Below are 11,047 nucleotides of genomic sequence, written 5' to 3'. Positions count from 1 at the left end.
GACGGGGAGGACCACGGAGGGCTGGGCTGACGGGGAGGACCACGGAGAGGGATGAGGCCGGGGGTAGGCAGGGCTTCCTCACAGGAAGAGTGGGTCAGTCACAGCCGTGGTGAGTGAGGAATTTCTGGGCCTGAGGAGAGAAACGAAGGCTTCTGGAGAGGAAAGGTCTGGAGCACCCCACGCGGCAGGAGAGGGTCAGGTCGGCAGACCTGGGGTTGCTGGTTTTCTCCCGCGGAGCTCCCAGCAGGGGAAGGCAGAGGGTCGGAGGAGGGCTGTGACCATGTTCGTGGAGGCCGCTGGCCCAGCGGACGGGGCCAGGACAGGGAGGGAAGCCAGGAGACGACAGGGAGGCTGCGAGCAGGGACCAGGGATAGAACTCTCTGTGGGGTCAAAGAACAGGGTGTGTGTGGACCGGAGTAGACACGGTGGCTCAGGAAGTTGGGGTCGAAGATGGGATTTCTGAGTAAGACGCTGGAACAGCCACCTTTGTGACAATCCTGGGTGTGACGTGGCTGTTGGGGGGCAGGGGGAGACAGGCCTGGGAACCCTGCTGCAGTGGGCAGGGGGCAGGCCTGGGGCGGAAAACGGCGCCAAAGCCCTTGGTGAAGAGGGGGCGGCTGGAGGCCGGTACACGGGAGCAGAGCGCTGGGGAAGGCGCACCTGTGGCCCGAAGCTCAGAGCGGGAGGTGGGTGAGGTGAGGGCCGGGGCAGGGGTCTGCCAGTGGGTGGCAGGGAGTGAGGCGCTGCCAGGCTGCCCTCTGTCCTTGGTCTCCCTGGCTTTGAAGGAACCCTGGGCCCCAATGTCCCGCTCCAGTCTCTCGGGTGCGGGCCCAACGGCGCGTGTACTAGCAGCACTGGACGGGGCCGGGGCGCAGAGCCCGGGGCCAGGAAGCCTGCCTGCAGGCCAAGCCGCGCTGCGGGGGGGGGGGGGGGGGGGGGGGGGAGGGGGGGGGGGGGGGGGAGGCGGACGGCGTTCCACCGGTCCCTCTCTCCGGAGGCTGACGAAAAACACCAAGTGCAGATACGACCTTACTGTGCTGCTTTTAATTACGAAAGATGTAAAACGACGTATTATAAAACTTGGAAGCGACTTTATACAAATTCCAATCTTTAAATATTTTTTTAACAAGGGACCCGGGAGTTAGGACACTGGCGGGAAGTCTGATTAGTTGCCGTGACGGTGCCACCGCGGAGCGAAGGAACCACCTGTGCGTAACGGAGCCAAGGAGAGCGAGCCGGGGACATCGTCGGGTACGCGGGCTGGAATACGGGCTCGCGTACACAGGGCTTCAGCTCGGCTACTGTACAGTAGACTGAGGAGAGATGAAACACGACAGAGGAGAATTTATGGTGGTCTTGGCGTGATCAGAAAAATTTTCTCCTAACACTGTGTGTCCTAAAAACCACAACGGTACAGAAAAAAAAAAAAAAATGGAACACAGATAGGTTTTTAGTTCGATACTGTTTAACTGCTAGTAAATGACAGTGGTGCGGCCGTCGATTTCCTGTCACGAGACTAAAGAGCAGAAGATCATTTATTCTGATGCATGTAGCCGCTTCAGATGCCGAGGACCACGCCTGGTTTGTTGCAAAGGTAGCCGTGAAGGCAGACGTACCCGCTGGGGGTCAGAGTGACACCTGCCCACGGGTGTCCTTGACGCCATGGAAGCAAAGTGGGTTGGATAATGCCCAAAACCTTTTCACAGGAAAAGACTGGACCGGTGGACCTAAGGACAGATTTAATTCAGTGCTAAGCCTTATTGTCATCATTATAATCCCCCTGGACGAGTCACTGTTCCTAGGAGCCTCCATCTCCACGAGTCACCGGGAGACTGCCCCGGGGGCAGCGTACTTCATCACGTAAGGTCCCGGGCCCCCTGCTGTAAGCAGGACCGCTGTGCAGACAGAGCTGGACCCCCACCCCGGGTAAGGCACTGCGCAACAAGTGGGTTATGCTGAGACGGCCACTTAAAAAAAAAAAAACAAAAAAACACAAAACCAAACTCCTAACATCAGCACCATTCCCTGTGTGAAAGGCCAGGTCAGATTTGGGGGGGCCTCCGACCCAGGAAAGGCAGCATGGAGCTAGCTGACTTCCTTTGGCACACCGGGGAGCTGTGCACCACCACAAGGAACGGGCCTGTACTTGAACGAGTCACGCCCCTCCCGAGATCCTCGGGATAAAGGGATTTGAAAGTTTCACTGGGACCAGGGCTTGGAGCTCAGGCGAGGACCCCGGCTGGATTCAACGGCAGAGATTCGGGGCTACTGTGAGGCTGAGGCCTTGGGCCCCAGAGGAAGCTGCAGTGGTGTGCCAGCGGGGTTCTTTGGGAGACTGGAGGTAAAGTGATCCCTCTGCAGACGGGGATGGGACGACGTCTGGAGAGGTTAAGAGCCCAGAATCCCGTTCCAGACTCTTCTTGCTGTGGGGCGCCGTCGCGTCTGATTCAGACCTGCGCGGTAGAGCCTTGCTTCTTTGGGCAGGGGAGTCTAGGGACCTTCAGCCACACTCCTGGTGTCTTCTGGAAGGGCAGTGGCTGTCTGGGCAAAAGTTCCAGCATCTTTCATCTCTCCCTGAGCGCTCCCGTCCTCCCCGTGCCCACATCCTGCCCCACTGCCCAGACCCCTCCCCAGAGGTGCTCCTCGAACCCACCCAGCAGATGTCTGGTCAGGGGCCAAGTCAGAGAAGGCAAGCAGTGGTGGGAAGCCAATCATACCATTTTACGCTAAGGTACTAATAATGACTAATGATGGCTTCGCGAATTAGGCCTTCATTTTACTGTGGATGTTTTCTTCAACCTCAGAGAATGAATCTCTTTTAAAAGCAATTTAGAGCAAAACACAGATCTGAAAGGGAAGATCTTTTGAGGTGGGGGCCTGGCTGGGAGCCCCGAGGCCTCAGTGTGCCCAGCCATTCTGGATGCACTCAGAAGACAGTTTCCACCCGCCTGTTCTGGAGCGTGCCCTTGAGGAGACGGGGGCCCGGTCTCACCGTGGAGTTGGTCACCTAGTGTTAGAAGCGTATTAAAGTGCATGCCTAGCTTAACCACAGGCACAAGTGTTAGAAAAGCTAAAGCTCTGAGATTTGGCAAGGAATGGGGCTAGCTAAAGATTAGACTGCCTTGCAGCCAGGCAGATTCATTCATTCATTTCTCCGTTTGTTCATTCACGCCTTCAGGGCGCAGTAACACAGCACCTACCCAGTGCCCGCACTTGTTAGGTGCTTGGGGTTTGGTAGCGAATAAGGCACAGTCCCTGCGCTCAAGGAGCTTCCGGTCTAGCGGGGCTACATGAACACTCCTGCTGCACAGAGAAACAGCTCCCCCCGCCGCTGCTCGGCGGCCGGAGGGTCTGACCCGGACCCCAGCATCCCCGCAGCCGGCCTGTGGAGAGGGAGGCCTACGCTGGTCTGGAGCTCATCTGGAAGACATCGCGGGTCTGCGAGAAACCTACGGCCTTCCTCTCTTCCCCCCCCCCCCCCCCCCCCCCCCCCCACCCCCATCGAGAGGAAGCCCTTTTCTCTTCAGGCTCGTCCATCACCGGGGGACTGGTTGTTTTTTTTTTTTTCAGTGACTGAATAAAACGGTCCTCCTTTCCCCTCGTCCACAGGAAAAGGTGTACTGAAGCAGCAGAAAGGAGACTACACACTCGGGAGAAAACAAATGAGCGTTCAGTTTGCTTAACTCAAATCAGTTCTTGAAATCGTGGTAAAAATTCTTCATACTGGAATTAAGGCACCTGGGCGATCCTGGCACGTGTGGTCAGCGGCGGGCAGCTGCCGAGCCAGGCCGGCGGCAGCGGAGGACGCACCGTGGCGCTGTGGTACCGCTGCTCGAAGCTGAGCCAACTCCCGAAGGCCTGCAGCCCCTCCCTGCCCCGCAGGCCAGGCCCTCTCTTCAGTGTGGACTAAGATCAGTGGTTCTGAGCGCCTCACAACACTACCGCGGCCTGTTCCAGGGCTCTGCTCTACTTTTACACATCGACGGACTAGACGGCCAAGGAAAGGGTGTCCTGGTCCCGGTGACGAGGGAGTCATCGGGAGCTCCGAAAGCAGCCCGCTTGCCCGAGGGCCAGGGCACAGCTCCGCTGTCGGCAGTGAGCCATGGGGTGTGAGATGGGGCCTCGTCGGAGAGCTAGGAGCCACGGACTTGGCTCCTTCCGTGTCAGGAGCCCGAGATCACTCAAGCCCCGGGGGTGTAGCTGGCTCCGTGCCCTGCCATTCTAGCACCGCTGCTGCAGCAATAAACGCTCCTGGCCCATTCCATTCTGCTCACAGTCGGTCGGCTCGAAACGTCTCTTCCACAGAGGGGTCAAGCAGGCCCATGCTGGAGTCACTTAACATGTTGAGTCCGTCCAGGCTCAGGGGTTCAATCTGGAGCTCTTCTTCCAATGGAAATGGAGTGTCCATGTTCAGGCCGACCTCGGGCATGCCCGCCAGCGCACTGCTGAGGTCTTTGAACAGGCTGGTACTCGAGTCTTCTGGAAGGAGCAGCAAGAGGGGAAAACGGTGCAGGTTAGGAGGCATGTACAACAGACGACATCCCCGCAAACGCCGGCACTGTCATCTTCCAGCCAGGACAGCGACGGCCCGCGTCCCCCCCCCCCCCGCAACTCCCGGCGTCCCGGCCAGGACAGGGATCGCCTGCCTTTTGAAAAGCTAAACTTGAGCTGGGGGACTTTCATTTCTTTGCTTTATATGATGTTTAAACTCTCTTACAATGGCATCTGTAAAAACGCAGCAAAATACAAACAGAGGAGTGGCCCACACTCACCTGTCAGGATGGCGTTGGGGAAACCCCCGCAGTTGGAATACAGGTTTGGTCTCAGATGAAATGAGTCCTGCGGTTCTCGGAGACCTTGCTGCACCAGAGGCACCTGGAAGCATCAGAGGTCACACTGTAAGGAACGATCTCTGCTTTCGAGGAGTGAAGGATGCAACATGCATGGAACTGTCTTGGGTCCCTTCTCTCCAGGATCCCGCACAGAATATTCCTCTCAGGCAGGCAGGTGCTGGGGTGGAGGAGGGCTCCCTGAGGCCCACAGTGTGGGTGACTCGTCCCCACTCACACACAGCCCGGCCCACTGAACCATCTGAAGAGACACCAACGGTCACGGTCTCTGCGGCCCCTCTGGTCCCACACACCCCTCCTTCCCAGCCACACCGAGGCCTTTGGAAACACCGTCTGTGGGAACCCTTCAAAGGCTCCTTCTATAACCAAGGAAGTGATATGACCAAGGGGCTCTTTTGCCCTTTGGTTTCTAGAAAAATGAGGCAGGGGGACCCTTTCCTTCTTACGCTCAGAGGGAGGAACCTCAGGCAGTCCCCTCTCCGTGAGACAGCCTCTGGGAGGACTGGTGAGAACTGGGGCCTATCTTAGGTGCCTTTCCAGAAATTAATACTCCAAACTCTTTTTTTAATCTTTCAAAAGTAGGCATTTCTACCATCTTTCAGGGAGATACTGACTCATCTAAACTCAACGGACTTCTTCAGAAAATGAGAGGCAGGGACTACTGGTTTATGCCATGAGTCTTCACCATGGCCCACTCAGGAAACCTCTGTCTTTATTTCTTTTACTGTTGTAATTATTATTAAGATCTGTAAAATGCTCAAACTCCTTCCTTCTCTCCTTAATCCGTCCTAGAGCCCAATCCATACTCAATGGACACTATAACATCTAGAGGTATTTTAAATGGTCCATGTTAGGGAGAACCTAAAAAGCCAAAGGAAGGGGTTGAATGAAAGTACCTGAGGGGGGACGTCCGGCCCCGGCTGGACCAAGCCCCCCTGGGAAGCCACACTGGGCCGGCCCCGGCAGCCAGGCCCGGGGGCCCGACCCCTCCTGCGTCTCAGTTTCCTCCGCAGGGCAGACCAGGGGGCTGCGGTGGTCCCTTCTGTCTGAGCCATTCCACAGTTCTAGAACTAGACTGTCATCAGAAATCTCCTACCACTTGTTCCAAGCGTTCCTCTGCAGAGCCCTGACACCAAATAAGGCAGCCAGCACCGGCACTCGGGGGCTAGGGGAGACTGCAGGCTCCCTTAGCGGCTGAGCACGTCTGAGATCCGGGCGATGGGGTACCTAGTCTACTTGGTGTGGTGGGTTCTACGCCCTGAGCAGCCTGAACAGTGCAAGTCCTGCCCCGAGGAAGAGGTCTGCCTGGGTGTTCGCTCACCTGTTGAGGGAAGGCTGGGCCTGGCCTCATGGACTGCTGGTCAAAGCTCACATCTGGGAAGAAGCTGGTCAAAGATGAACCCTTCAGGGAATAAGGAAGGGAACGTTTAGCTCGGAACTTGGGGCAAGTAAGTGCTCCCTTGTGACCGGGGTCCCCGCTAGGACCCACCTGGGCCGTGAGGAGCGGGAAGCCGGATGGAGGCAGGGATGAGGCGGCCTGGGGCTGCTGAGCAGGAGGCTCCTGGGCAGGGGGCTGCTGTAGGCGAGGCTGGGCGAGGTCCTGGGGGGCGGGGTAGGGGGGCGGTGGGGACACCTGAGCTTGAGCTTCTGTGGGCAGGAAGGAAAGTGGGCTTCGATCTGAGGACACCATCTGTAAAACAAAGCCACTAATCAGCTTCGACTGGCGTTTCTAAGTGGTAAGTCCTTTAAGATTGGGAGGTGTCAAAGTGAGGGAAAAGCCTGAGCCCTTCTTCCCCGGGGTACTCTGTGCGATGCTCCCCGAAGCCTACTTCTTACTTCTGCTCTTTCGAAGTGATCTTAAATCTCGCTTCCTCACCAGACATTTCCCATTCAATGACAATTTCTATTGTCTTAAAAAAAACAAAACAAAAACACCCGTCAATTTAGCCAGTGACCTCCGTGAAAATCATGTTTGTTTTTTTAAAGCCATAACGTCTGGCTTAAGATGGAAGACTGAAGAAAAAAAAAAAAAAAAAGAACTTAGTTAGCTCTACTGTCTCCCAAACCTCGATTAAAAACAACTAAAACAACATTAAACAACAGGAGATGTTAATGAACAACACTTTGAAAATAAGTAAGACTAAAATGATAATAAACAGCACAAGGACAGAGATCATGGGAAGGAAGAAAGTGGCAGCACGGTTTGGAAAATGAAAAGCAACGGCCAAGCCGTGGCTGGGTGAGTGGAGCTGGGAAAGACAAGAGGAGGCTGGGGGGTAACCCAAGAGGCAACCGGACTCCCGTCCCGGGGCGGTCAAGGGCGGGCTGAAGAGCCGGGAGGAGGTGCGGTGAGGCTTCACAGCCCTTGCCCGTGGCGAGCCTGGGGGCGGCAGGAGGGCGGAGCTGGGGGTCTGCGGGCAGGACACAGCGAGCCCCGCGGGTGAGGCGCTTCACCGGAAACGCAGCGTGCAACAGAGCTCACCACCGAATCCTGAGGCCTCCACCTTTCTTTCCCAACCTGACTCGCAGGAGGCTGGAGTCTAGGTATGCGCCAGTGTCCTCTGGGGATCTGACCAGCCCGAGAGACAACTCTGAAACTCGGGGCACCAGAGGCTCCCCAGGGAAATGGCCGAGCTGGATCAGTGTACAGTGAGGACCATGCTCAACAAGCCCACCCGTCTACGTGGTGTTTCTGTGTCCTGTTCTTAAAGATGAGCGGAGCACCGAAGATCACCAGACTGTGAGGAAAGCATCTGCATAGAAATCAGAGACCAAGGCAGACGTACAAAAAAAAGAAACTTGGAGAAGTCTGTGCAGGAAGAAGTCGTCATGAAAAGCAAAATTATCAGGTCCCTGGGTGGCTCAGTAGGTTAAGCTTTCAGCTCAGGTCGTGATCCCAGTGTCCTGGGATCGAGTCCTGCATCTGGCTCCCTGCTCAGTGGGGAGTCTGCTTCTCCCCCTCCCCGCCCCCCGCTCATGCTTTCTCTCTCTCACAAAAGTAAATAAGTAAATAAGTAAATAAATAATCTTTTTAAAAAAATCAAAATTATCATTATACTATTTAGTCCATAACAAATCCTTATCTGTTAAAAAATACATAATAAAATATTTGCAATGTGTATCTCTATATACATATATTTTCAAAGTAGGGATGTGGATGAAATAAGATTACAAAAATGATGATTGATAATTGTGGGCGCCTGGGTGGCTCAGTCGTTAAGCGTCTGCCTTTGGCTCAGGCCGTGATCCTGGAGTCCTGGGATCGAGTCCCGCATCGGGCTCCCTGCTCAGCGAGGAGTCTGCTTCTCCCTCTGCCCTTCACCCTGCTCATGCTCTCTCTCTCTCTCTCTCTCTCTCAAATAACTAAATAAAATCTTTAAAAAAATGATAATTGTTGAGGCTGGATGACAGGTATAGAACGATTCATTCCATCATATTCTCTACTTTTATGCAACTTGGAAAACTTGTTACAAAAAATAAAAAGAAACCGGAATGAAAATTACCCCTGAAAACCTCAGAGAGATGAAAAAATGATACTGCATCCACAGGATGAGTACAGTGCTATAAAAAGGAACACTCACTTGGAGGATAAAAGAGAATTCTTGGCAATTTAAAAGTATGAGAGCAGAAAGGAAAACTCGACATAACAGCAGGATGATAAAGGTGAGAAGCTCTCCCAGAAAGCAGGGTGAAAAAAGATGAGAGAAAAGAGAAGAATGGAAAACATAGGGTATGAGAGGAAATGTACAGGCAGGCCAACAGTCACAGAACACGAGTTCCAGAAAGAGAGCACAGAGAAATCAAAGGGAAGAAACCATCCAGGAAGTAATTAATGAAGATTTCCCAGAAATGAAGGATGACAGGAGTTTCCAGATTGAGGAAACCCACCAAACATCCAGACTCATGTGACCCTGAAGTTTTGGAACTCTGGGGAACAAAAAGAAGATCCTACAAGCCTCCAGAGGGGAAAAAGTACATTTTGTTCAAAGTATTAAAAATTGGAATGGCACTGGATTTCTTAGTAGCAACTCTAGAAACTAAAAGGCAAAGAATTAATACCTTCAAAATTTTAAGAGAAAATTATTTCAGATTTGAATTCTGTGTCTGGCCAATTATGAGTTAAATGATGGGTAGAAGGAAGACATAGTTGAGTCATGCCAGGCCACATGCACTCTTTGCTGGAAATCTACTGGAGGGCTTTTTTTCCCCCCCTTGTTTTGTTTTGTTTTGTTTTAAAGATTCTATTTATTTATTTGAGAGAGAGAGAGCACACGGGCAGACGGAGAGGGAGAAGCAGACTCCCCGCTGAGCACGGAGTCCAGTGCTACACGGGGGCTCGATCCCACGACCCTGGGATCATGACCTGAGCTGAAGCCAGATGCTTAACCAACTGAGCCACCCAGGTGCCCATGGAGGGCTTGTTTTTTTTTTTTTTTTTTTTAAGATTTTTTATTTATCTTTTGACAGAGAGAGACACAGCGAGAGAGGGAACACAAGCAGGGGGAGTGGCAGAGGGAGAAGCAGGCTTCCCGCCGAGCAGGGAGCCCGATGCGGGGCTCGACCCCAGGACCCTGGGGTCGTGACCTGAGCCCAAGGCAGACGCTTAACAGCTGAGCCACCCAGGTGTCCCCAGAGGGCTTGTTTTTAAACGTGTTGAGAGGAGACCTACCCAACTCCAAGAGGTGGCGATAGGACAAGCGATATACACATAGAAAACCAGACTCACAGAGTAAAACATCCATCAACTCCCAGGAGAAAAATATTTCTCATTTTGTTATTTCGTGGAATATTAAATGGTTCAACTCTGGCTATCGTAACTGGGAAAACACTAAACACTGACTATTGCTTTCATCAAAATTATAACAAAGCACAGTGTGAATGAGGAGGAAATGTGTGTGTAGGTGGGTGGGGTTTGGGGAGAGGTGAAAGAGAGCCGTAACCTAATCCTCCATGGTAGGATGTCATCAGGTAATACCTAACACCAAAAATCCAGAACAAAACAAGCATGAAATAACATGGATATACCAAAGAGATTAAAGTGGTGGAGAAGAGCCATCTCTAGGGAGTGAGAAATATGGTGCGTCGGGGAGGGGAAGACAATGTTGCTTCATAACAAGCCCTTTAGAACTATCTGACTTATTAAACTATGTGCCCGGATAACGCTGATTTTTTTTTTTTAAGTCTTAGTAATTAAGCAAACAAAAAAATGGAAACGTCTGGAAAAGGATGCTCTCTGTGCCTACAGCGCTCCTGAAAATGTAGCCAGAAAGCAAGAGTAGTATTTTTTACATCCTCTAAAATAACCTTACCAAAGAAAATTAAAGGCAATCCAATAACATAAAAAGAACCATTAAAAAAACAATTATGAAATACCCTCTCACCATCTCCCGAAAGGGATTACTCATGTTAAGAGTGACTAATAACTGGATCTGCTAACTCCTTCCGTTGTGTTCTGTCAACTCTTGCTTGCTAAATCATGACTCATTTATAGTGAGGCGGGGAGTAAATGATGTCACAATGTATCTAGGGAGGGACCAATAGGTTGAAAATATATTCATTGATGATTATGGTAAGAGCCACCCCAAGAGCGCAGAATAAAAACGAAGTCAGGAAGACAAAATAGGATGTTTTGACATCTGAATTTCTGTAACAGGCTTGTGACTTCAAAATGTGCCCCTTTCTTTCTTTTTAATTCTTGGTTTTATTTTACTTTTTAATCTCTATACCCAACATGGGGCTTGAACGCATGACCCCAAGATCAAGAGCCACACGCTCTACCCACTGAGCCAGCCAGGTGCCCCAAAATGTGCCTCTTTCTAAACAGACTTATTTAGGTCCTTTTACGGAGGACCCTGATCCTTATTATACCCCTATCCCTTCATGAGCTGCTTCTCAGATCTGTAGGCGCAGTTAGGGAAGAGGTCTAATCCAATACCAAAGCTTCAGGAAGGTATTAAATGTCTTCTTTGGCTTTCCCCTGTGGCTTAAAATACTCACAGACTCAGTTATTGATAATTTTCCACACCAATTTTAAAGCCGCAGCCTGGTCACCCCCAGCCACCTTAGATGCGTCTGGATCGTGTTCTCTACACCCTGCCTGGCCCCCAGCGCCAAGGTTTGTGAGTCAGTGACTGCAGATCGTGTTGTTTGTTTGCGCAACAGCGATCATCACCACAAACGTGCTGTGAGGACAAGAG

General features: G+C 52.2%; 1 protein-coding gene across 1 annotated transcript in view; it reads right to left on the bottom strand.

Moving 5' to 3' along the window:
• Positions 1-1,022: 1,022 nt before the first annotated feature.
• The window catches only part of CRTC3 (CREB regulated transcription coactivator 3), a 96,575-nt gene continuing 86,550 nt past the window's right edge, over positions 1,023-11,047 (bottom strand). The window contains exons 13-16 of the mRNA XM_073882125.1: positions 6,340-6,540; positions 6,172-6,252; positions 4,773-4,875; positions 1,023-4,479 (exon numbers count right to left, since the gene is read on the bottom strand). Of these exons, the coding sequence (XP_073738226.1) occupies positions 4,271-4,479; positions 4,773-4,875; positions 6,172-6,252; positions 6,340-6,540 (594 nt within the window). The 3' untranslated portion in view covers positions 1,023-4,270. The remainder of the gene's footprint in view (positions 4,480-4,772; positions 4,876-6,171; positions 6,253-6,339; positions 6,541-11,047) is intronic.

The sequence above is a fragment of the Callorhinus ursinus genome, unplaced genomic scaffold, assembly GCF_003265705.2.
Source record: "Callorhinus ursinus isolate GAN/ISIS: 27379988/994484 unplaced genomic scaffold, GSC_fseal_2.0 scaffold45, whole genome shotgun sequence".
NCBI classification, from domain to species: domain Eukaryota; kingdom Metazoa; phylum Chordata; class Mammalia; order Carnivora; family Otariidae; genus Callorhinus; species Callorhinus ursinus.
Note: the sequence above shows the minus strand (reverse complement) of the source record. Positions and strands in the feature narration are given on the sequence as shown.